General features: G+C 49.0%; 1 protein-coding gene across 2 annotated transcripts in view; it reads right to left on the reverse strand.

Annotated features, from left to right (window-relative positions):
* The window catches only part of LOC144767918 (putative ATP-dependent RNA helicase DDX6), a 189,064-nt gene that overhangs the window by 57,966 nt on the left and 104,328 nt on the right, over positions 1–26,770 (reverse strand). For both annotated transcript variants that reach the window (XM_078651257.1, XM_078651256.1), the window contains exons 10-11: positions 15,849–15,965; positions 386–449 (exon numbers count right to left, since the gene is read on the reverse strand). In XM_078651257.1, coding sequence (XP_078507383.1) covers positions 386–449; positions 15,849–15,965 — 181 coding nt within the window. The remainder of the gene's footprint in view (positions 1–385; positions 450–15,848; positions 15,966–26,770) is intronic.

Below are 26,770 nucleotides of genomic sequence, written 5' to 3' on the forward strand. Positions count from 1 at the left end.
ATATATATATGAAGATACGTGCTATTTTTACAAATTGGTGTGGATCTCCTCCTGGAGTCGTGTGCATCATTGATTGACGGGGTGTGTACTGCAGATGTCTAACACTCTCCTCTGATATGACTGAGGCTGCTCGACCACACTACCCCCTACAGGAGCACCTTGGGAATGATAGAGGAAGCCCCTGTCCACTTAGAAGGGAATACATGGACTCTTTGCACAGTATACCTCTTTTTGGTATATTATATAAGGAGGCTGCTTCCTCCACAGCTGAATAGTAATTTAGTTGCAGGCAAGTTTGAAACATGTTCGACAACTTTTGTGCACATCAATCCTGCATGAGACCTCACATACGCAAAGGCTGCCAAGATTCCAATATTGAACTCACCTGTGCAGACTAGATTCCGACACAGACCATTGCGGAAGTCATGGAAAACACGATTCCGGTATTCCTGAAAAACAGACACTTAATTTAAAGTACATTCTATAAAATGGAAACGTGTGCAAGAGTATACATCCTCCACATACAATGCAATAGCTAGTCCCTCTAGCGGTGTCGATTAGATACTGAGTCACAACAGCACAGTCTAGAAGGAGAAAGACAAGTAACATACAGCCCGATGCAGAATCTCGAGCAGGTGTAACAGTCCAGATGCTGACTAACAGCGATGTGTGACACAGTCGAAATGCTGAAACAGAAGTGGGTGTCACAAGCACAGCTTGGATGTAGAATCAACCCGGGATCAGGAAAGATTCAAATTATATGTGATGCAGCTTCGGGGAAGCATTTTTATTTCATATATTTATTCCTTTTTTTCCACATCTGGCATGGGTCTGTGGCACACTAGTGTGAAATCACGACAACCCTGATCGCCGTGCCATTCTGTACTATATAAACGGACCCTAGAATCGCCCTCCAGAGGTGGGTAAAGGATGTAGACTCCATGTAGGAAATTCATCACCATGGCACTCGTATTTGCTAAGAGACAGGCAGCATAATGCTGAGGAAGGGACAGATCCCCAAAATGTAAACAGTGGCTGGCTTATTTTATCTACTGTCACAAGCACCTCAAACTTCACACTGCAATGACGTGGCTGTCGTCAAGACCCAGGGACCTCTGACGTCCACTGAAGTCACACTTACTCAGCTCAGCCACATGAACTTTGCAGGATAAACTGCAAAATGGTAACACTAACATGAAATGTCGAATTGAGCAATTAACTGCCATCTGCTGTAGCATGCGAGGATGCGTGAACTTCAGATACCTCCATAGCCTACATCTGCGATGTAACACATTGTACATGGACACCTGGTGATGTGGCACAAAAGCAAGACAATTAAGAATAGTGTTGTCTTAGGGATAGAAGAATTGTATCACCAGGAGCTGCAGAGGTGCAAAGCATCATTCCACTGATTTATTCCTTGCCAACTGATGTTGCTAGGAAACAAATAGTTTCTTACCAGTTGGTGTAGTTTTGCAGCTTGAAGAATTTTCTGGATTCACTATGCTGTGATTATTCTGCCATCTAGTGGTTGGGTCCGGAATTGTAGTAGTCTTTTTAGGTCTCGCTGTCCAGCGAAAGACCTATTGCTGTCGGCTTGCCGGGAATGCGAGACAGGGGATGTGCATGCGCGAGCCCTCGGCGATTTCACCTCGTGGGCGCGCATGCCCAGCCCGGCGCCGTGCACATCTCCTGTCTCACATTCACATCAAGTCAGCCTCTCGCCTCTCTTACTCGCGCGCACACACACACACACATACATACACCCACGCACACACGTAGGCACAATGCATCAGGACGCACGCACACAGACACGCATCCCCACATATACACATGCACAGCTAACAGACACACAGCCACACATATATACAAGCACAGCTACACACGCGCACACACACACACAGCTACACCCACACACGCGCACACCCCCCCCACTCACCAGGCTCTTTTCTCGCTGCGCTGCTACGGGATGTTCTGTAAGTTGAAGAACCTTCCTCGCACAGTTATGCCTTGCCTGCTCTCTCCCGGGAACCCCATCACTCCCAGAATCCCTGCTTTCTTCTGAGCTCCCTCTGCCTCCAAGGTGCCGCGCTCCGGAGCTACGTCACTGCTAGCCTGCTACAGAGGCGGGGAATCTCCCGGAACTTCGCAGGCTCCTGCCTATCAAAGTAGAGCCCGCCTCTCTCGCCTGCGTTCCATGCCTCGTTATTAGTCAGTGCTTGTCCAAAACACCCATACAATTATCAAAATGTCGTGTATAGTCAGTAAATCCTCGTCTGGTAAGCCAGCGCTTTTCATCACCTATTTGTTTCTCTTTAAACAGCTTAGCTTGTAAACACGCTTCGCGTGACATATGTTGTAATGCGTCCATTATTAGAAAACCTAACTTGCGAAATGCCCATTTCTTTATAAAACAACATGCTGAGTTCTATAGCGTATTCATATTTCATTGCGTGCTAAGGACGCTTTTCCTTTCAATGAGAAACTGCATCTAGCGTTCAAAGCCTGTTCAAGGATTACCAGCCCTCCTAACTTCCCTCAGGTGGTGGGTCACATGTATCTGTACTGAAGCTGTTAATAAAACTAAACTGCAGGCTGTTTGTATAACGCGCTCGTTCTCCTTCCACCTTTCATTCGTCAGAACAAAGCACACACCCTAGAATGCATTTATAACCCGTCCCTCACGGAACGCTGCTTGCACCACACCCAGATTATTCATGTAATAAACCAATATGATGAGAGTTTCTAATACTGGATGAACACAACCAGGTACCCTACATCTGCATCTGTATTATTCTCGTAATGTCTTTAAACCGTCAGTAAAGCAAGTGCAGTGGCACCAGGCTCAGGCGGTAAAGGCCCCACTGCAGCACAATTATAGCTGTTTGTAATACCAAGCGCTAGGCCAGGGGCTCATGGAGTATTTGTGACGCGTGTAATGCCCAGGGCAGAACACAGACCCGTAAGGGGTCTAAATCAGCCTCAAGTCTATGAACTTCTGTGACACAAGGAGCGTCGGGTGCACCTGGCCTAATTCTGCAGCAGGGCACAACTGCATTAGTCCACTGGTTAGGACACAAGAAATGTGCATGGGCTTTGTTCCGGGGTCGGATTGGGAACACAATTAGGCCTGATCACTGAAAGAACAAGCATTTGCAATATAATAGGTATCGCATTTACTCGAGTTTAAGCTATTAGCATTGTAAATAAGAATGTCTTATTTATGTTTTTAAAACGAAAACACACTAAAAGGTATTGTTATTTGCAATGTCAATAGCTCAAACTCGCGTGAAAGCGAGACCTATTGCATTGCAAATGCTTGTTTTTGTTTGCTGTTGGTGGGCGTCAACGACTTAGCACCATTTGGTGCCCTTCTGTGACGTCGACGGGCTTCCTCCGGAAGCTCCCACCCTTGGTAGCCAGCTGGTTTCTTTTTTGGGGGGATTTTTCTAGTCTTTTCTCTTTCGCTCCTCCTGTTAGTTCTCTTCCTTGGTGGAGGAGAGTGGGTTTGCTAGTGAATCCAGAGAATTCTTCAGGCTGCAAAACTACACCAACAGGTAAGAAACTTGGTTTTGCAGCATGAATCTTTTCTGGATTCACTATGCTCTGCATAGACTTTGTAGCAGTTGCCAGACTTGTGGTGGCTGGGTGGAAGATTAACTTAGGTTTGTAAATAGATGCTGTAAGACCTTTTGTCCTACTTGTGCTTCTTTGTCCATTTGAATGTCTACACAGTAATGTTTGGTGAATGTGTGTACAGAAGACCATGTTGCAGTCATGCAAATGTCTTGGATTGGAGGGTTAGCAAGAAATGCAATAGTTGCTTCTTTCTTTCTTGTGGAATGCGCCTGTGGCGCCCCTTGTAATGTTTGTCCTGTTTGTTTGTGGCACAATTGTATGGCTCGTGCTATCCATCTTGCGATTGTGCACTTGGTTACTGGTCTACCAATAAAACTTTTTGCAACGGATACAAATAACGGTTTTATTTTCTGTATTCTTTAGTTTTTTCCACGTAATACAGGGCTGCTCTTCTTGCGTCGAGTGTGTGCAAAGCTCTTCCTGCTTTGTTCTTCGGGTTTTGAAAGAAATTTGGCATTTGGGATGGGATTGTCACTAAAAATGGCGTCTTTATTGTAAGCATTTGTAGCGTTGCTTTGTGTAGTGGTTCGAAAGGTGCTCTCATCAATGGTGCTGGTACCATCTTTGGTGGTGCAATCCTCTTCGCACCTTCCAGGAACCTCTTGACCACATGTGAGGTGAAGCAGATCTTCCCAGTTTCCCCTCTTGTATACGCCACAATCGCTGCTAAATGTACTTTCAGTAATGAAAAACATAATTTACTTTGTAGTAAATGTGTGAGGTATTTTAGTACGGTCTTTCTTTTGTAATCTTTCTTGAAAATGCCTTTGAAGACACCATAGGGTGTACCTTTTCCATTTTGCTGTGTAACATTTTCTTGTTCTTGGTTTACTAGCTTCTCTTAGAACTGGTAGTTTAAGATGTGCGAATTCTAAGACCTCAGGAGCCAAGACGCCAGGCCTAAGCTCTATGGTTCTGGATGAAGCACTTTCCTGTACAGCATTGTCAGCAAATGTTTTCTTTTTGGAAGTTTGTGCATTGTTCCTTGTGAGATTTCCAGATGGCCCATTGTGGTGTTATGAGAATCACTGTCATTTTTCCAACTCTGCACTTGCTTTGTTCAGTAATGGTATTGGGGGAAAAGCGTACGCAAATAAACCTGACCAATCTATCCATAGCGCATTCCCTAGGGACTGGTTGCAGGGTTGCCTGGATGCGAAGTTTTGCCATTTTGCATTATGGGGTGTTGCAAAAAGGTCTATTTCTGGTGTCCCCCATTTTTAGGTTTTGCCTAGGCAATGCGTACGAAGTACGCATGTGCTAGCAAAATCTTATGTTTTGCTCTGTGGGGTCGGGTATCCGCCCCCTCCTCCCATTGGCTAGCTCCATAAATGGAGGCTAGCCATTGGGAGAAGGCTCTGTCCGTCAATCTCGGACCAGATTCGGGGGCGTTCCCGAGAATTTTTCTCTTTTGGCTACGTCACGCTACGTCAGCCAAAAGCCGGGAACGCCCCCGAATCTGGTCCGGCATTGCCGGCACCTGCCTTCCTGCTCCTGTCTCACGCGGCGCCCGGGCAGTAGCCTGCCGCGTTGATTTCTCTTTTGCGGACCCAGGGGGTCTGGCCGCTCTGGGACCCCGGTTTCACATTTAGGAAACATCCCGGAGCCTGGTGGTCTCATTGGCGGCAGCAATAACGGCCTGAGGGAGACTTGGGGAGGGTTCAAGAATACGCTGCCTGACCCCAACATGGCGGCATGAGGAGCTCGGCGAGCCGGACCGATCTGCGGGAAAGGGCATGAAGGTCAAACCAAGCTGCAGGGCTGCTGCCATTGGAATTTCGTGTCTTTAAGGGATGCCTTCGTGGTGTTGTGCTTTTTTGCTTCCGAGGCGAGCACTGTTGGATGTAACTGAAATCGTTACATTACCTTCTATTTTTTCCGTTCGCTGGAGGATTTTAACTCCCTTTAGCTGACAAGCATGCCTTTCATTGAATGGCAGAGGCATTTAAGTTTGTTACGCAGCGAGCCCCGGGGGAAGCAGGGCAGATGCAGGGGAGAGGCAAATGGAAGGCAGCCTCTGCTTGCAAGAAATGTGGTTTTCAGCGCAGAGCGTTAGGTTCCCGCCCACCCTCCCGATGTCTGTTGCCCCCCCTCCTGATGTCTGTTGCCCCCCTCCCGCTGTCTGTTGCCCCCGTCCCGATGTCTGTTGCCCCCCTCCCGCTGTCTGTTGCCCCCGTCCCGATGTCTGTTGCCCCCGTCCCGATGTCTGTTGCCCCCGTCCCGATGTCTGTTGCCCCCGTCCCGATGTCTGTTGCCCCCGTCCCGATGTCTGTTGCCCCCGTCCCGATGTCTGTTGCCCCCGTCCCGATGTCTGTTGCCCCCGTCCCGCTGTCCGTTGCCCCGCCTCCCGCTGTCCCGCCTCCCGCTGTCCGTTGCCCCGCCTCTGCTGTCCGTTGCCCCGCCTCTGCTGTCCGTTGCCCCGCCTCCGCTGTCCGTTGCCCCGCCTCCGCTGTCCGTTGCCCCGCCTCCGCTGTCCGTTACCCCCCCTCCCGCTGTCCGTTCCCGCCTCCCCCTCCCGCTGTCCGTGTCCAAATATAATTTTAGGCAAAGCTCTGAAGTTAGGCCGGTTCAGTCGCCAACAGCTAATCCAGCCCTGTCCTCGATTTATTTTTTTCTCCACCTTCACGTCATTGGTCTACTTTTGTCATACTAAACTACAAGTCCCAGCGTGCTAAGCGGTTTGGTGAGCAACGCATTCTTCTCGAGTTACAAATCATGCTCTCTAAATGTTCTGATGCTTATACTAGTATTAAAGATGTTTTTTCAGGCAGTACTTTGACCCGGTGTTGCACTTTCTGTTTTTAGATCGGTGGCCGCGGGGCGGGTCACAGACAAAGCACGCGGTAGCACATCTGCACTCATCCTGAAAGCCAGAATTATCACCAATATCGGGAACAAAACTGGAGAAGATGAGGCATTACGATAGAGCTATTGAGAACTGTGGAGCCAGCCAGGCTTGAGTCTCGGCGCCGGCTCTACAGCCCGTGATTCTGGGCACATCATTTAATTTCCCCGTTACCTTTAAAACAAACACTGGCCTTGTGTAGGCACATGCACAGAGCGCTCTAATACCGCGGAGTTCGCGCTATATAAAACTGAAAAAATACAAATAAATGGAGAACTGAGAGGAGGGTTTTCTGGCTCCCGTGAGTGTGTACAAGTAGCACCTCAGGGGCGGGAAGGGGTCGAGAGCCAGCTGCGAGGGCCTGGGGCGGGGGTGCAGGAGGAAGGGGGAGTGAAGTTTGACAAGCTGCGGCTCCAGCTGAGATGCATACACTTCAGGGAGGGGGGCAGCAGGCAGGGAGGTGCCCCACAGACGCCCACCCCCACCCCCAGCACCACTGCAATCCGCGATCCCTCACACTGGGGAGCAGCCCTGCTCTGGGTAATGTGAGACACAGGGAAACCAATCATGAGGCGAGGGACCGCGTGTGATCTTCGGCAGCCCGTCACTCACTCTTCCCTTTCACCACACTCTCCTTCTCTCACGGACTCTCTTCTGCTCATACTCTCATCCCGTCACTCACTCTTCCCTTTCACCACACTCTCCTTCTCTCACGGCCTCTCTCTCTTCTGCTCATACTCTCATCCCGTCACTCACTCTTCCCTTTCACCACACTCTCACCTTGTTTTACATGACAAGTTTAAACAGTATGCAGCATTCGGCAAAAAGGTCTGTTTTATTAAACCTGCCAATGCTCTGTTGACCTCACTGTCTATGCTACTTCCCTTGATAACTCATCCGGGCTTCCGAGCAGTGTCCCAGTAATCATTTAATAATACATAATAGACTAACTATGGGGTACACTTGTGAGGCATGGCAACCATGAAGCACGCAGATGAACAAGATCGAGTGAGAAAGAGATTGTGAACATGTTGGCATTATTATAGTAAAACATATATAAAAAGGCAGTTTAAGCAGATAAATGTATCTATCAATCTCTCTCCCTCCCTGCATATCCCCCCCCCCCCCCCAGCACGTCAGGCAGGGGGTTCGGCGCCCAGCAGCACACAGCTTAAGCCCCGCAACCAACCCCCTCCTTTTTTTTTTCTCTCTTCAGCCTTGTGGCTCTAACTAACGCAATTCTGCAAGGGGCCACACTTCGGGTGGATCTGCAGGTCACCGAAGTGGCAGAAAATCAATATAAGCAGCCTGTCCCCTCCCTGCCCTTTCCCAGCCTGTCCTCTCCCAGCCTGTCCACTTCCAGCCTGCCCTTTCCCAGCCTGTCCTCTCCCAGCCTTTCCACTTCCAGCCTGTCCACTTCCAGCCTGCCCTCTCCCAACCTGCCCTCTCCCAACCTGCCCTCTCCCAACCTGCCCTCTCCCAGACTGTCCCCTCCCTGCCCTCTCCCTCCCTGCCCTCTCCCAGCCTGCCCTCTCCCAGCCTGTCCCCTCCCTGCCCTCTCCCAGCCTGCCCTCTCCCAGCCTGTCCCCTCCCTGCCCTCTCCCAGCCTGTCCCCTCCCTGCCCTTTCCCAGCCTGTCCTCTCCCAGCCTGTCCACTTCCAGCCTGCCCTTTCCCAGCCTGTCCTCTCCCAGCCTTTCCACTTCCAGCCTGTCCACTTCCAGCCTGTCCACTTCCAGCCTGTCCACTTCCAGCCTGTCCACTTCCAGCCTGTCCACTTCCAGCCTGTCCTCTCCCAACCTGCCCTCTCCCAACCTGCCCTCTCCCAACCTGCCCTCTCCCAACCTGCCCTCTCCCAGACTGTCCCCTCCCTGCCCTCTCCCTCCCTGCCCTCTCCCAGCCTGCCCTCTCCCAGCCTGTCCCCTCCCTGCCCTCTCCCAGCCTGCCCTCTCCCAGCCTGCCCTCTCCCAGCCTGTCCCCTCCCTGCCCTCTCCCAGCCTGTCCCCTCCCTGCCCTCTCCCAGCCTGCCCTCTCCCAGCCTGCCCTCTCCCAGCCTGCCCTCTCCCAGCCTGTCCCCTCCCTGCCCTCTCCTAGCCTGTCCTCTCCCAGCCTGTTGTTGTGTCCCGGCGGCAGCAGGCAGCAGCGTGCACTGCGTCCCCGAAGTAACAGCCCTAAAGCAAGCAAGCAAGAAGTACGCCCCCCTCCCACCAATCCCTGTTAGGTAGTGGGAACTGTCCAAACTGGGGTGCAGACAGCCCCTCTCACCTTTCGGCCTGGTACCACTGCACCAGCCGCACTACTTCCCTATTGACCGTTCTTCACTTCAGCCCCGTCTAAATTACAATTCATGCTTGTGACCCTTTTGCCTGCTTGTGCTTGTTTTCATGACCATGTTGCCTGCTTGTGCCTCCGTGTGCCCCTGTTGCCTGCTTGTGCCTCCGTGTGCCCCTGTTGCCTGCTTGTGCCTCCGTGTGCCCCTGTTGCCTGCTTGTGCCTCCGTGTGCCCCTGTTGCCTGCTTGTGCTGTGTGGGTGTGTGGGGAGCTTTGTGTGGCTGTGTGTGTGGGGGGGGCTTTGTGTGGCTGTGTGTGTGGGGGGCTCTGTGTGGCTGTGTGTGGGGGGGGGCTCTGTGTGGCTGTGTGGGGGGGCTCTGTGGGTGTCATTTGCGAGAGATAAAGCTAGTGGCATTGTAAATGACAATGCCATTTATTTATGTTAAAAAAAACATAAATAAAAATAATGTAAAGAGCAATGCCAATAGCTCTAACTTTAACAAAGGCAAAATTATTGCATTGTAAATGCTTGTTTTCAAATTCTTTGCACTTCGGCTTGGTTCAGTTCCCACTCGTGGGATGATGTTTGTCTGCTCAGTCTGTCTGCTTCTATATTGTCCTTCCCTGGTAGGTGTATTGCTAAAATGTCTATTTGTTTTGAAATGAAATGAAAATGAAATGAAAACATTAATAGAGCGCATGGCTGCCAGAAGGCCTCCCAGCGCTAGGAATGACTACTGAATGGGTGCAACAGATTAATTGATTCAAGGGAACAGAAGGGTTTGAAGTGGTTTCCTGAAAGCAAGATGACTGGTCTCTTTCCGGAGGTGGAGGGGCACTGTGTTCCAAAGACTGCCGGCATTCAGAGAAAAAAGTCTGCCGCCACTTCTGGCTCGTTTGATTCTGGGGTCTTGATTAGGTGAAGTTCATCAAAGCGGAGCTTTCTCCTGGCTTTATATGGGTGAATTATCGCCGATATCAGAGGAGGGCCTATCCTCTGTAGGGATCTATGGATAATGCATAGGGATTTAAAGCGGACACGCTCTTTCACTGGGAGCCAATGTAGGAGACAGAGGGCTGGTTTTGCGGAAAGGATTTTGGGAGTTCCCGTCAACAGTCTGGCTGCGCAGTTCTGGATGATCTGCAGTTTATTAATCACGGAGGTCGGGGCTCCCAGATAAAGCGCATTGCCATAGTCAAACCTAGAGAGTAAAAGAGATTGGACCATAATCTTCTTGGCTTGGGGAGGGAGTAGGGGAAGCACTTTCGTCACCATTCTGAATTAGGCCAAAGCAGGTTGCTACGGTCTTGCTAGCTTGTGCTTTGAATGTCAGATTCTAGTCAAGCCAGATGCCCAGACTCTTCATTTCCGGCTTAGGGGTTGGTACTGGGCCCATGCATGCTGGCCAGATGGATTTGAGCGACGTATTGTCAAAATTGCCCATAGTCAGAAGGTCGGTCTTTTCTCCATTTAGTTTCAAATGGGAAGACCCCATCCATTTTACGACTTCCGTAAGACATGCTTTCCGGGTCGTAGGGTTTTGTGTGGATTGGTTGAAGGCTACGACCAGTTGGGTGTCGTCAGCATAGGTGACCATATGGATCCCAAACTGGGCCACAACCGAAGCCAAGGGGGCCATATTCACGTTGAAGAGCGTGGGGCTCAACGATGAGCCCTGTGGTAAGCCACACTGGAGAGGCCAAGGTTTGGAGCTCATGCCCTCTTCAAAAACCTGGAACGATCGTCCTTTCAGGAAAGAGCGCAGCTAACTCAGAGCAGTTCCTGCTGCTCCCAGGTTGCCAAGATGATGAATCAAGATCTGGTCATTCACTGCGTCGAATGCTGCGCTTAGGTCCAATAGCAGGATAGCTGCAGAGCCTCCCGCATCTAGGATTTTTTGGAATTGCCCATCTCCAAATCTGTTGTGCGAGAGTTGAGTGCTACAGACTGAGTCCCTCCTTGTTTGTTTATGTAAAACATAGTTGTAGTTTTGTCTGTTTGTATCAACAACCTTTTCCCGTATAGCTCTTTCTGAAAGGCGTTTAAGGCTAAGAACACTGTTTTTAGTTCCAAGATATTGATGTGTTAGGCACAATCTGTGGTGCCCACAATCCCCTTACTTTCAGATTGTTCATATGTGCTCCCCATCCTATTAGGGACGCGTCTGTTTTTATGGTCACTGTCGGAGTTGGTTGTGTGAAAAGTCTGCCCTGTGTTTGTTTTGTTCCACCACGCCATCTCCTGATGAACTGTCTGCATGACAACCACTAGATCCTCCCAACTCCCTCTAGCCTGTGACCATGGAGTTCGGAGCCATTCTTGGAACGGCCTTCTGTGCAGACAAATATTAGGACCTTAATGAATGCAGGAGGCCATTCCTAGTAGTTTCCCCGCTTTCCTCACTGTCTGATGATGCCCCTTCTGGTACAGATGAGTCTCCTTCAATAGGGCTGATCTCCTTTTCTCGCTCGGGAATGCTTTCCCTAACAGTGTTTATCTCTGCGTCCAAAAACACCTTCTTGTGTTCCGGTTCTATTGATGATTTTTCCCAGTGTATGGAGAGACCCAGCTCAACTAGTGTCTCTAGCACTTGTTGTATATGCTGTTTGCAGAGACTGTAAGAGTTTCCTCTTACAAACCAGTCTAACTACGGGTAAACATGAATCCCCTGCCTTCTGAGATGTGCTGCTACTGCTGCCAGGCACTTTGTGAACACCCTTGGTGCGGATTTTAGACCAAAAGCCAGTACTTTGAACAAGTAGTGTTGTTTGTTCTTGACAAATCTTAACACGGTTTCGTGTTTTCTGCTCATTGGGAAGTGTGAATACGCATCCTTTAAGTCTATTGTTTCCATGTAATCTCCCCTATGCAACGGATGTAGCGCCTCTTGTAGTGCAGTCATTTTGAATCTTTGTGTCTTTATAAACTGGTTTAGAAACCTTAGGTCTAATATTGGCAGTAATGTTCCATCCACCTTGGGAATTTGGAGCATATCTCTGTGCAGTACATGTTCTATTGCATGTTTTTCCTGAAGTTCTTTTGAATGTGTCCTTTGCTTTGGCCTCCTGTGTGGAGGTTTTGTTAACTCTATAGAGTAACCATACTGTATTATGTTTAAAATCCACTGGTCTGTGGTTATTTCTCTCCACTTTTGTTGAAAGCCTCCTAGTCTGCCTCCAACTGGAGTGGTATGTTGGAGGAACTGTGAACTGGTTTTCTCTTGTTTTGGTAACTGCTTCTTTTTTGCGTGTACTTTCACTGCTGTTTGTGAGTGTACCTCCTTGTGAGTGCAGTCACTTGGTAGAGGTTTGTTGTTCACCTCTTTGTGGCCGACCTCTGCCACGGAGACGCCCTAGAAAGGATCCCCTTCCTTGATATTGCCAGCTTTGTTGCGGTCCCTGCTGTGTGCCCTGGTTTCCCGCTTGGTGTGTCTGCTGGTAAACCTGATGTGAGGTAGTGGGTTGGTGTGAACCTCTTCCTGCTGGTCTTCTCCATGGTGTGTCTCTACGCAGGCCTCTGGACTGCAGAGCCCCCATGGATCTTGCGGTTTCGTTCTCCTTTTTTAGTTGATTTAACTTTTCGTCAACCACCGTTCCAAACAATTGTTCTCCATCAAGTGGTGAATTAATGATGTAGCTTTGCATTTCTGGCTTGAAGCCTGAGATTCTAAGCCATGCGTTCCTCCTTCCCGTTATGCCAATCATCATTTGCCTGCTAGACGTTTCTGCATGATCAAGGGCTGATTTAAAACATGTATTAGCAATGTTTTTACCCTCTTCCCCCAGGTGGCTAGCTCCTTTCTGGAATTGTTCTGGTAGGTTTTGCAACAGTTCTCCTAACTCTTCTCAATGTTTGTACATATGCCTGTTCAGCAATGCATTTGAATTTGCAAAGCCGACACTGATTAGCTGCGCTTCTCTCCGCCTTCCTTCCTACGAGGTCCATCCTCTTACTTTCCTCGTCTGCAGGTGGTCCCACTGCAGTAAGTACATTTGCTCTTTTTCTTGCTGTTGAGGCAATGATAGTCAGCTGGCCCCTATCCCCTGATGTATCTAGGGTCCTTAGAGGAGTGTTTATACTTTTTCTCTGCCCTTGGTGTTATAGCCTTGCATGTAAGCAGGCTCTTTGAATGCCTTTTCCCCCTGGTCTTAGATACTAGGCAGCATTGGTAGGAACTGGTTCCTTGATTGTGTAGACATCAGAGTCTCTAATAAAAAAGCATGACTAAGGGTTTTCTTCCTCTAGCTGAAACCCATAAGTTTTTGCAGCCTTCTTAATCACCTGATTGCACATGCCAAGATTATCTGGGGTGATGGCCTCAATGGATATGATTCCACCGCCTCCTCAGGTGATTCAGCGTCGAGATCTTGCCATTGGAGCTCTTGATTCTCTGAGTTTCACGATTCTGGGTATGCTTGTTAGTCTTCGACGTCTTCCCCGAAGAAGAATGAACCTTCCTCTTCTTCTTTGATCTGTTCAGGGGTTCTTGGCAGTATTGGTTCTGCGGCAACCCTTTCGGCTTCCGTTTCCCTTGTTTTCTGCAGTATCTTGAATTGCTTCATGCTTTCTTCAAAGTCTTTTTTGTGTTGAAGGATATTTGCCATTTCGGTTTTGAGCCTTCTTCTCTCTCTCAATCTCAGCCTTAGCCTCATGTGTTACGGCGTTGAGATTTTCCATTTTTCGTTTTATGGCTGACAACGCTGAACCGGTCGTTGAGGTTTGTTGCTGTCTCTCTTTCTTAGACGCCGTGGCGTTCTTTTCCAGACTGTCTTTCGACATCTTTGTTTTTTCGAGGACCTCTGCCGTTCGAGTCCTTATCCATGGATCCTACGGTCTGTTTTTGCTTGGATGCAGCTGCGGTCGCCAAATGCTTTGACGCCGAGGATCCCTTTGGAGGTCTACAGTCTGATTTTCGAGACTCTTCTAGTTTTTTCAAAGGTCGACGACTCTTGCCTCCTTCCATGATTTCTCTTTTCTCGACACGTTCTGGTCCTTCGGCGATGTTATCTTCCTCCTTACTGGAGAGGCCCAGGTCTCGCAGCGATGGTCCTTGGTCTTGCATGTTGTAATTGGCTCATCGCTGCCTTTATCTTGCCCTCAACGTCTTCGGGGTGAAGACGGAGCAGGCGTTACAGTCATCGCTTTGATGATCCAGCGGCAGGAACAGGTTACAGACAGGGTGCCGATCCTTTTGAGCATATTTGTGGTGGTAGTTCTTACATAACTTATACGACGTCTTGTCCATTACCACGCCCAGGGAGCCCTCTGAATGTACATTCTCCGATCGTCTATTAAGTTCTTGATTTCTTCCCTTCGTCGAACTGCGGTCGTCGTAGATTGAAAGTTGAAAGCGGAAGACACCGTTCTACCAATTTTTCTCTCCAATCTTGGGAGCTTCTCCGTATCGATCCAGACCCAACGGCAGAAAAAAAGAATCTGAAGATGGCTACCAAAGGAGGGAGCTTCCGGAGGAAGCCAGTCTACGTCACAGAAGTTCATCAAATGGTTCTTGGTTGTCAACACCCACCAACAGCAAAATAAATAAATAAATAAAAAATAAATACTACAATTCTGGACCCAATTACTAGATGGCGGAATACTACACAGCATAGTGAATCCAGAAAAGATTCAAGCTGCAAAACTACCTCTCTGTAAGGATGAGGATCTTTGTATTTCTAACTGATAAAACAAATAACAAGCATTTGCAATGCAGTAGGTCTCGCATTAGGAAAGTTTGAGCTATTGGTCTTGCAAATGACATTTTTTTTATTTATGTGTTGGTTTTGAAAATAGCTAAATTAATCGCTTTGTCATTTACAATGCCAATAGTTATAACTTTCGCAAGTGTGACACCTATAGCATTTGTAATGCAACATGTTTTGTATTTACGTGATTTAGATGTATTGATATTACAAATAACAATGGCTTAATTTTTTAAAAGAATTAATACTTAAATAAAAGTGATTGTAATTTATAATGGCAATAGCTAAAACTTTTGTGAAGATTATGTTCAGTGTATTTTATTGTGACGAAAATGCAATAACAGAACTGAAATATTTTTAAAAAATTGCGACATTTGTAATAAAGCTTGAAACATTGAGAGAACATATTTGAACCAGTTGTTGAATGGTTGCACAGATCGATGCTGTGATGGAGCCGAGTGATGTTGTGTTGGCGACCCTGAGTGATGTTGTGTTGGCGACCCTGAGAGAATGTGCTAGGAGAATGTGGAATTTAAACCCCTGGAGGATTATAAAGTTTGACCAAAATATAGAATCCATAGGAAAAAGGGCAGAACATACAAATGAAAGGAATGCAAAAAGTAATCGACGGGTAAATATGGGAAGAAAAAGACCGGGTAAATATGGGAAGAAAAAGACGGAATAGAGTAAAAAAAAAAAAACAGCAGAGGGTGAAATAAAGAAACAAAAGGACACAGAAGAAAAAGAGACAGGTAATACAAGTTCTGGAAAAACGAAATGAGTAAGACAAGCAAGGGGAGTAAGATGCATTGAAAACTTGACATAGCGGCGTGCGAGAGAGATGCAAACGTAGAAACTGAAAAGGAGACATCCTGGAGGAGAAAATCGAGAGCGCGCTAGGACCCAGAGACCTCTTTACTAAGCTAAGATTCACGACAGAGAGGGGCTGTGAAGGACGGAGAGGCGACAGGCAGAGGCCACACGCGGCGGACATCAAAGGAAGGGTGGGAGGGAACCATTGAAGTGTGAAGCTCTCTCGTCATTGCTGTGGCAGGTCTGAAGTGCGTGAACGGGCACATGAACTGCATGTAATCCGAATCCGCGCTTGGTTCAAAGAGTTAGTTTCAGCTACTATAGATCGACATCTGCAATGCGCAAGCACATTGGCAGAGGTTGACCTAAAAATGAAACAAAAAAAAAACAGTTTGGACGGAGACTCAAGCAGGTACAAACTGGACATTCCAGATACAGAAACACATAATCTGTATACTGAAATACAAGCAGACGGAGCCCAGATGCAGCGAGGTTGCAGAACACTGCAATCCCACAACAATTCCAGACACAGTGCATCATGCATGAGAAACCGCCCTTCCACCACCCCAAGGGACTTACCTGCATCATCTTTGCATGGATGTAGAAGCAGGAATAGCCGAGCTGGGAGATCTTCCGAGCAAGAAGCTCTACTCGCTGAGTTGAGTTACAGAAGATGATTGATTGGTTGATTTGCAGCTATAAATGAAAACCATGAATTAGGCACACAATTGTAGCACTAAACATTCTGCAACAGTTTTGGGGTATTCTGGGAGTCTGAGAAAATTGTTAGTGTGTTCTAGTGGACAGCAGAGTAAAATAAATGGTTTGAGGAGGTTTAGAGGCATTGGAGCGCAAATCATTTTTACACAGTAGTTAGTCTTTGAAAGTCCTAGAATGAGGTGCCATTTAGATCAAATCTAATACACTTAATTTAATGTTCTCTGCAGAATTAAAGACAGAATTTGGTGTAAATCTGTTCAGTAGCCTTGGAAATAATAAGGGAAATCCAAATTGTTAGATATAGGGAACTGGATCCTCCGAGGAATCAGCCGGCCCCTTTGTTGAAATCTGATTTGCTGCCAACACTTGGGACTCGGCTTAAGCGGAGTCCCATAAAAAACTAAAGAAAGAGGGACAGGACAGAAATACCCTGACCCCCTAGCATTGGTGGAGGAGGCCCACAGAGACCCCCCGCCGGAGGATAAAAAACAATTGAGGGGCAAATGTTGCCGCACAATTGTGGGTGGATCTGCGGATTTCTGAAAAACTGGGGGGTGGGGAAGCATGGGGCCCCACATTTCTTCGAGGAAGCCCAAGTCCCGGGGCACTGCTTTTTAAATATGCGGGGTTGCACTTCTGGCACTCCCTCGCCATGGAGACGGCCACCTCCCCGGGACAAACAAAAGTAAAATAATGCACGGGCGGCTCGGCCACCCTGCAGCCCCGGCAACCGCCGCCTCCAGGGGGGCTTTTGTTTAATTGAATGTGGGGGGGACGCTGGACCCCTACACCGTCCTTCCTCAAAAAGCCAAAACTGTATAAATACTATAAAAGACCAGGCCCCCAAGCAGTCCCCCTCACCCATTGTAGAAAGGCTGGCCCAGGGGTTACAGTCCCCATGGCCAAAATCGTCTCAGGGAAAGGGGGCAACACAGCCACTGTTACATAATAAAATTTAAAATCTTAAATTTGCCCAGCAAGTTGCCGGAGGCCCTGCTCCCTTTCACCACCACTCTGCAAACACACCTCCTGGCACACTACTAGTTGGGGGATAAAGTGCTCTTGGCTCCAGAGCGTCCATGGGGGCCAACTACTCCTCCGGTTACCTCCAGTAAGTCCCACATAGCGGGATTATCCCCGGAACCACTCACACCCCAATACAGCTTCTTGTACGCCAACTCAAACACCCACACCAGGCACATACCCATACAAGTACATCCACCTACTCATCCTAGAGCCACTCACATACCTGCTCACTAATTCAGCCACTCACAACCACTCACCCATACAGCTACATGCCCCTCTATTCACCTATACAGCCCTTCATACAACCACTCATTCACCCGTACAGCCCCTCAACAAAGCCACTCACTCACCCGTACAACCACTCACACACTCAACCATTTACATACTCATTCACACATCCATACAAATACTCACACACCCGGTCACTCACTCATGCCGCCATTCACACAGACATACTGTCCAAAACAGCCACTCGCACACCAACTTACTTAACCAAAACCCCCACTCAAAAGGCCACTCACCCAACAAGCAGACTCACACAGACATTCAGAAACCCACTAATTCACCCATAGTCACTCACACATCCAGTCAACCACCCATACAGCCGCTGACACGCCCACTCAAGTACCAATACAGCTACTCACACTGCCACTCATCCATACAGCTACTCACACATCCACTCATCCATACAGCTACTCACACTGCCACTCATCCATACAGCTACTCACGCTGCCACTCATCCATACAGCTACTCACACTGCCACTCATCCATACAGCTACTCACACTGCCACTCATCCATACAGCTACTCACACTGCCACTCATCCATACAGCTACTCACACTGCCACTCATCCATACAGCTACTCACACTGCCACTCATCCATACAGCTACTCACACACCCACTCATCCATACAGCTACTCACACACCCACTCATCCATACAGCTACTCACACTGCCACTCATCCATACAGCTACTCACACACCCATTCATCCATACAGCTACTCACGCTGCCACTCATCCATACAGCTACTCACACACCCACTCATCCATACAGCTACTCACACACCCACTCATCCATACAGCTACTCACACACCCACTCATCCATACAGCTACTCACACACCCACTCATCCATACAGCTACTCACACTGCCACTCATCCATACAGCTACTCACACACCCACTCATCCATACAGCTACTCACACACCCATTCATCCATACAGCTACTCACACACCCACTCATCCATACAGCTACTCACACACCCACTCAGACACCATACAGCCACTTGCACACCCACTCACACAGCCACTCACACAGCCACTCGCATATTACATGTTAAAAGTAGTATCGCTCATTAGTAGTTCACCTAGTATACTAATTAGACTTGTCATGAGTGATGAAGTATGTGAGGCCATAAGCAGTGTATTGCATGGGCATAAGTTATAGTTAGCTCAGGTAACTAAAACTGCTGAATTTCTATGGTTTTGTACGAGTAAAATCTGAGCATAACTAGAACATCCCAGAAATGCCCCCCCCGTGAATGTATTGTTGTGTAACATTTTAGGACCCTATTGTAAATTTTCCGATGCATGCCCTTATATAGGTATAAATCACCATATCCTTATATAGGCATAAGAATCATAACCATATTTAGACATAGCTCATGCAGTCCAAATAAGGCAGGGCTACTTCCACTAGTTCCGAAAATCTACAACGATTTCTTGGAAAACTCTGCTTCAGCAGCTAGGGACTTCCCCTTGCTCGAATACTGACTTGTCCAAGAACTCGGAGTTTTTAAAGAACTGAGACTCTTTGATGACATTATGTCCACCTTTACGTCAATCTTGGCACCTTCAAGGTATAAATATGCCCACACTTGCCACAGCAAACACACAGTGGTTCGGAGCAGTTCGACTATCTACTTGCCCGACGCGCCCTGCTACTGCAAGTGCCAAAGGAGGCCGACCCTCCAGCTGAGACACAGAGACGCAGTCTTTTCTCCTGCCGATAAATCCAGCTCCAGTGTTTCCAAGCTACCCTTGCGGGTTGTTGGGAAATAGAGTCCTGAGCCTGACCTTCTTCATTCCAAATCAAGGTACAGAGCTGATTAGACCCTAAGAGAAATCTTGGACAGATTCTTGGCAAAAGAATACTACATTTATGCTACACCTCACTTGCTTCTTCCCTCGTACTAAGCTTAGGTTAGGTACATCGGGGTAGGTGTATTTTAGAAGCACCAGTTGAGTACTTTTAGCCTCTGTTATTTATCTATGGTTCAGGACCCATACAATGCTCTTACAGTATTTTATTCTACTCTTTTTACTGTATGCATTATATTTTGCAACCAGTTTTACGATTGTAGCAGTTCATTTCTTATGCTTGAGAAAGACTGTTCAATAAATCCTTTTATTGAAAACGCCCGTCTATCTATTTCTCTGCACCTCTGGTGAAACGAAGCATGCACGATTGACCGAGTGAAATATCTATCTATTGTTTCCACGACTCTGAAGATCAGTTTTATCTTGGGGAAACAAAGTTGTCATGTTTATGCGGTTGTCAGAAACTAAATCCCTTCTTGTGAACTCGAGAAAGTTTCTAGGGACCTCTGAGGTAGCTGGCACTCACAATTAAGTTTAATATATTCGATAGCGACCTAGTAGACATAAGTCTGACATCGCATCTATAGGATATATTATTCCAATGCGCAGAGCCTACTGGGAATATAGGAACTACACTACAGTATGTATGTATATATATAGTTTCTTACCAGTTGGTGTAGTTTTACAGCTTGAAGAATTTTCTGGATTCACGTGCTGTGCATTATTCCACTATCTAGAGGTTGGGTCCAGAATTGTTGCATTTCTTTTTTCGGTGGGTGTCGACATACCACCATTTGGTGTCCTCCTGTGACGTCGAGTGCTTCCTCCGAAAGCTCCAGCCTTCGGTCGCCATCTTCAGTTTCTTTTTTTTCTTTTGCTCTTCCTCCTGTCTCATCTTTCTGGTGGAGGAAGGTGGCTTCGCTAGTGAATCCTGAAAGTTCCTTAAGATGCAAAACTACACCAACCGGTATGAAACTATACGTTTTGCAGAGTGAATCTGTTCTTGATTCACATGCTGTGCATAGATTTTGTAGCGGTTTGCTAGTCTTGTGGTGGCTGGGTGGAAGAGGAGCGCTTGTTTGTAATGAATATGCTACTTACCAGTATGCATCTGTTCTTGGCATGTAGGGCTGCTGACATTCATATCTATAGCATAGATCGCCGCCTAGTGTTGGGTCCGGATGATTGCACGTTGTTGTCCTGGAAGAGTCTTCGAAGTATCACGAGATAGGTGTCTCCTCCCCTGGACTACAGTGCGCATGGGCATCGACTCCATCCCCAGATTGTTTTTAGTGGCGAAGATGGAGTGTAACAGTGTGAGCGATGGCCATGCTAAGAATATGTGTAAATTCTGCAGCCGCTACAGGCGCCGGGGAGGAGGGCGGGCGATATGAATGTCAGCAGCCCTACATGCCAAGAACAGATGTATACTGGTAAGTAGCATATTCAGTTCGAGGCATGTGGGCTGCTGAATTCATATCTATAGCATAGAATACATAGCAGTCCCTCCATTAACGGCGGCCGCCTGTGCCAGCTGCAGATGTCTGAAAAAGTGTTTTAAGAACAGCCTGCCCTACAGCTGCTTGCTGCTTGGAGTGCACATCTACACAGTAGTGTTTATTAAATGTGTGTGGGGTAGACCATGTGGCTGCTCTACAAATGTCTTCCAAAGGGATATTACCAAGGAAAGCCATAGAGGCCCCCAACTTGCGGGCGGAGTGGGCTCTAGGGGGGACCGTTAATGGGCGCTTAGCCTTGTGATAGCAAATTTGAATACACTTAACGATCCACCTGGCTATCCCTGCCTTGGAAATGGGGTTGCCTTTGTGCTGGGCTGAAAAGGCAACAAAGAGTTGTTGTGTCTTCCTAAAATCCTTTGTCCTATCGATGTAGTACATCAAAGCTCGTTTAACGTCAAGAGTGTGGAGCATTCTTTCAGCCACTGTCTCTGGGTTTTGAAAGAACGCGGGCAGCTCAATGGTCTGATTGACATGGAACTGCGAAACCACTTTAGGAAGAAATTTAGGGTTAGTGCGCAGCACCACCCTGTTGGAGTGAATCTGTATGAATGGCTCTTGTACAGTGAGCGCCTGCAGCTCACTAACACGTCGCAGAGACGTAATGGCGGTGAGAAACGCCACTTTCCATGTTAAGAATTGAATCTCACAGGAATGGAGAGGCTCAAAAGGTGGGCCCATCAACCTGGTGAGGACCACATTGAGGTTCCACACAGGAGCTGGAGGGGTCCTGGGAGGGATGACCCGTTTAAGTCCTTCTAGGAAGGCTTCGATGGCAGGCACTCTGAAAACGGAGAGATGCTGCCTGTTTTGGAGATAAGCTGCTATGGCGGATAAGTGTATCCGAATGGAAGCATACGCCAGATTGCATTTGTAAAGATGTAACAAATAACAGATGATGTTGGGAATGGATGCATCTAGCGGGTTGATGTGGTGCTCAGTAGAGTAAATGACAAACCGCTTCCATTTCGCTGCATAGCAGGCCCTGGTGGTGGGCTTTCTAGCCTCTCTTATAATATCCATGCATTCAGGAGGCAAGTCAAGGTAGCCAAACTCAGACCTCAGGAGCCAGATCGCCAGGTTGAGCTGTTGCGGATCTGGATGCTGAATGTCTCCATGGTTCTGCGTCAAAAGCCTGGGAGTGAGGCGCAGCCTTTGATGCGGTACCACGGAGAGTTCTAGAAACGTGGTGTACTATGGTTGGCGTGCCCACGTTGGAGCAACCAGGATGAGTGTCAGCGAGTGTTGCTTTAGCTTTCGTGCCACCAGCGGTATGAGAGGTGCTGGGGGAAAAGCGTACGCAAATCTGCCTGACCAGTTCATCCATATCGCATTGCCCTGCGTCTGTGGGTGAGGGAACCTGGCGGCAAAGCTTTGGCATTTGGCGTTTTCCCTTGTGGCAAACAGGTCTATCTCTGGATGACCCCACTGCTGGAAGTACAGGCGGAGTACTGATGGATGTATCTCCCACTCATGCATCTGGTGGCTGTACCTGCTGAGCAGATCCGCCATCGGATTGTCCTTGCCCGGGAGGTGTTCCGCCATGAGGAAGATGGTCCTCTGAATGGCCCACTTCCACATGCTCTGAGCTAGATCAGACAACTGCGGAGAGTGCGTACCTCCCTGCTTTTGAATGTAGTACATGGCTGTCATGTTGTCCGTCCGGATCAACACGACTTTGTTGCACAGATGTACTTTGAATGCCTTCATTGCCATGAAGATTGCCATCAGTTCTAGGTAGTTGATGTGCATCTTCTTTTGCTGGATTGTCCATAGTCCCTGCACTGTGTAGTGGAGTACATGAGCTCCCCATGCCTGGAGAGATGCGTCCGTCGTCAGAATAATCTGTGGCACAGGCTCCAGGAACGGTCGGCCCTTGCAAAGGTTGTGTGGATTCCACCAATGCAGAGAGCTGTATGCCCGACCGGTCACCAACACTAGGTCGTTCAACTGTCCCTGAGCCTGAGTCCACTGATGAGCCAAGCATTCTTGGAGCGGACGCATATGTAGTCTCGCGTGCGGTACTATGAAGATGCAGGAGGCCATCATGCCTATCAACTGCATGAACACTCTTGTTGGAAGCGAGTGTTGCGGTTTGAACTTCTGGATCAGCGACTGAATGCTGTCGATCCTCACAGAAGTTGGCTGAGCCGTGGCTGCCAGAGTTTTGATCGTCGCACCCAGATATTGCCGCACATGGGCCGGTTGAAGGTGCGACTTGGGATAATTTAGTAAGAATCCCAGATCGTGAAGGAGGTGAATGGTGTGGGACATGTTGGCGGCGCACTGCTGGGCCGACTTCGCTTGGACAAGCCAGTCGTCCAGATAAGGGTAAACGTGAACGTTCTGCCTCCTGAGGTGCGCAGCTACTGTCGCCAGACATTTTGTGAACACCCTGGGTGCTGTGGTCACCCCGAAAGGCAGGACCTTGAACTGATAATGCCGACCCTGAATAGTGAACCGGAGGTATTTTCTGTGTGATGGATGCAGTGGAATGTGGAAATAGGCATCCTTGAGATCCAAGGTTGCGAGGAAGTCTCCCTGATTGAGCAACGGGAGAACTTGCGGCAGTGTGAGCATATGAAAGTGTTCTGATAGAATGTACTGATTCAGGGGTCTGAGGTCCAGTATGGGTCTGAGGGATCCGTCCTTTTTGGGATTAAGAAGTACAGGGAGTACACCCCTGTGCCTTCTTCCTCCACCGGCACGAGCTCGATTGCCCCTTTTTGCAGCATGACGAGTACCTCCTGCTGCAATAAGTGCAAATGCTCTGTGGACATAGGACAGTGTTTTGGGGGTCTGTTGGGTGGAGGGGATGTTAACTCCAAACAATAACCGAACTGGATAAGTTTCCTGACCCACCTGTCTGTGGTGATGGATTTCCAGACGGGCAGGAACCGCTGGAGTCTTCCTCCCGACAGGTGTAGTATGGTCGGGGGGCAGCGACAGGGCGTCACTGTTTGGTGGTGGCGGAGGAGCGGGAGTTGTTGTTTCCACGACCTCTGCCCTTGGTGCTGTTGCCCCGATAGCCGCCTCTACTCTGCTTGGTGTAAGAGGATTGCGCCTCACCTTTATTGTACTGCGTTTGCTGGGACATCTGGCCTCTGGAAACACCTCTATTGCCTGAGCGACGAAAAGTGCTGCCCCGAAACTGCTGGGACTGGAGAGCCCCCATGGACTTAGCAGTTTCGGTATCCTTTTTTATCTTTTCCAAGGTTGTATCCACCTCAGGACCAAATAACCTATCGGGGTTTACTGGCTGATTGAGGATGGTAGTTTGTATCTCCGGCTTGAAACCGGAGATCCTGAGCCAGGCCTGACGTCTCAACCTGACACTGGTGTTAATGGCTCTGGCCGCGGTGTCCGCCACGTCCAGTGCACACTTAATGGAAGCGTTGGAGATAAGCTTCCCTTCCTGAATAAGCATCTCAGCTGCCTCTTTATACTGATCTGGAAGATGTTGCAACAGGGTCTCTAGTGTGTCATAGTGCGCCTTGTCATATCTGGCTAGTAGCGCCTGAGTGTTAGAGATACGCCAGATATTGGCCGCTTGAGCCGCCACCCTCTTCCCTGATGCCTCCAGCACTTTAGACTCCTTGTCGGGGGGAAGAGCATCACCAGTGGTTTGAGTTTGCCCTCTTCCGGGCATTAGAGACGACCAGAGAGTCCAATGGCAACTGGCCTCTGATGTAGGTGGGGTCGCCAGGCGCTGGCCTATATTTTTTTTCAATCCTAGGGTTGACCACCCTGGCCCGTGTGGGTTCCTTAAAAATGTCTGCAGCATGTTTGAGAACCCCCTTCAGCATGGGGAGAGTCTTGACAGTCTTTTCTACAGTGGAAAAGGTATCAAAAAGGAAGTCCACTTCGATAGGGTCAGTGTGGAGGTCCACGTCGTGGTTTTTAGCCGCCCTCTCAATTAGAGCATTAAATGCAGCTGAATACTTGGTAGGAGAGGTCTTGACAGCGTACACTTGAGGGTCCTGGGCAGTGTGCTGATCCCCTGGGTCACCTGCAACTGTCCAGGAGTCGTTGTGATCCTCAGGATCAGTGTTGGCAGGAAAGCCATACTCCTCGTCATCACCATCCCCACCCTCCACATCCAAATAAGTGGGCGAGGGTGTAGCCACTCGTGGAGTCGGTGTAGCAAGAGGCTCCACCAGAACAGGGGAGTCCGCAGCAGGCTTCTTGCGCTTCAAAGGAATCGTGTAGGACTCCAAAGGCTGGGTTGCCGTGATCTTCCTCTTGTAGAGGGTGAGTTTCCCGGTGTCGGCGTCGATATAGTGTTCCGACTGCTCCTCCACCGAGGCTTGTCGAGGTTTCAAGCTTCCAAGCGGCTGAGAAGGCTTCTGCGCGGTAGACACTGGGACGGGCGCTTCGGTGACCGACCGTGGAGCGAAGGCCTTCGGTGCCACCTTTGGCGGCAACGTAAACAGGAGAGGCGCCGAAGACTTTGGCGTCGTGGCAGCTGGCTTCGCGGCGGAAGCATCCTTCGGTGCGGACGCGGAAGCCTTGTTCCTGATGCGTTGAAGAGAATCCGACACCTGCTTCGTAAAGGAAGCGGACGGTTTCGTCGATCCGACAGACGTCTTCGGTCCACCAGCGAGTGAAGACTCTTGCGTCGATGCCTTATGTTTATCCGGGACCGGATCAGCCTGTTTCTGCGCGCTGCGTCCCCCTGCCGGTCCGACGGCCTTCTGCGTCGACGGCTTCGTGCCGGCGGCCTGGACTACGGGGTGCGAGGCCCCAGTCTTCGGTTCGACGCCCTTAGCCGATTTTGGGTCGCCCCTGACCGACTTCGGTTCGGCGCCCTTGGCCGACTTTCCCGGGTCGACAGCCTTCTTCGGCTTCAGCTGCCCCGACGTGTCCGAAGACGAGGAGGCGGCCGGGGTGGCAGACGTCTTCAGTTTCGATGGCGTCTCAATCACTTTCGCTTTCGTCGACACCGAAGGTTTCGGTTTGACCAACGTCGGCTCCGCAGAAGTGTCTGTAGCCGGGCCCATAGGCGAGGCCGTGGATCTGGGTGGAAGGTCTTGGGTAAGGACGCGTGGCGATCCCTCGACCTCAGCCATAGTAATTTTTTGTTCGGGGCCTAGCTCTTCACACGAGCTATCTTCCGTGGCCCCGTAGGCCTCATTGTCGTCTCCTACCTCGTCGACGACTTCTGTTGCCTCTACCACCTCGACGTCTGCGTCGTATCTGTAGTCAATCTCCTCCGTTGGAGGGGAAACTTGCAGAGGAACTCCTCTGGACGTCCGACTCGGGAACTGAGCCGGAACAGAGTTGGGACCGAACGCAAACAATACCGACGGTTAAGATAAGGCCTTCGGGCCGTAAGAAAAGTCTATATCGATTCCGAACTGGAGATGTCAAATATACATCCGAACCCAATGGCGGAAAAAAACAATCTGGGGATGGAGTCGATGCCCATGCGCACTGTAGTCCAGGGGAGGAGCCACCTATCTCGTGATACTTCGAAGACTCTCTCAGGACAACAATGTGCAATCATCAGGACCCAACACTAGGCGGCGATCTATGCTATAGATATGAATTCAGCAGCCCACATGCCTCGAACATATATGTTGTAATACCTTTTGTCCTACTCGTGCTTCTTTATTCATCTGAATGTCCACACAATAATGTTTTGTGAATGTGGACCAAGTTGCAGCTAGGCAACTGTCTTGGATGGGAGCATTAGATAGAAAAGCGACTGTTGCTCCTTTCTTCCTTGTCGAGTGAGCCCTTGGTGCTCCTTCTAAAGTCTGTCCTGCTTGTTTGTGGCATAATTGTATGGCTTGAGCAATCCATCTTGCGATGGTGTTCTTGGTAACAACTAAAACTCAGCCTCTCTCCGAGAGCGCGCCGAAGAAGCCCGATTTCCTTATTAAGGGGTTGGGGGGTGGGAAATCCACACAGAGTTCCTATCCGCACAAGGATGCATACACACCTAAAAACCGAGGTTTTACAGGACTTCTTTCCCTGAGTCCGGTCCCTTTCTCTTATTTCACCTGCTTTTTTGGTCCTGACGAAGCGCCTATGGATTCCTTAAGGACCATCGAAGAGCGCAAAACATGTTGACCTATATGTGTGTTTTTTTTCACTCTTGCACTGATTTTGAGAGCAGCGGTTAGTTACACATC

This window comes from Lissotriton helveticus, chromosome 7 (genome assembly GCF_964261635.1).
Source record: "Lissotriton helveticus chromosome 7, aLisHel1.1, whole genome shotgun sequence".
In the NCBI taxonomy this organism is placed as follows: Eukaryota; Metazoa; Chordata; class Amphibia; order Caudata; family Salamandridae; genus Lissotriton; species Lissotriton helveticus.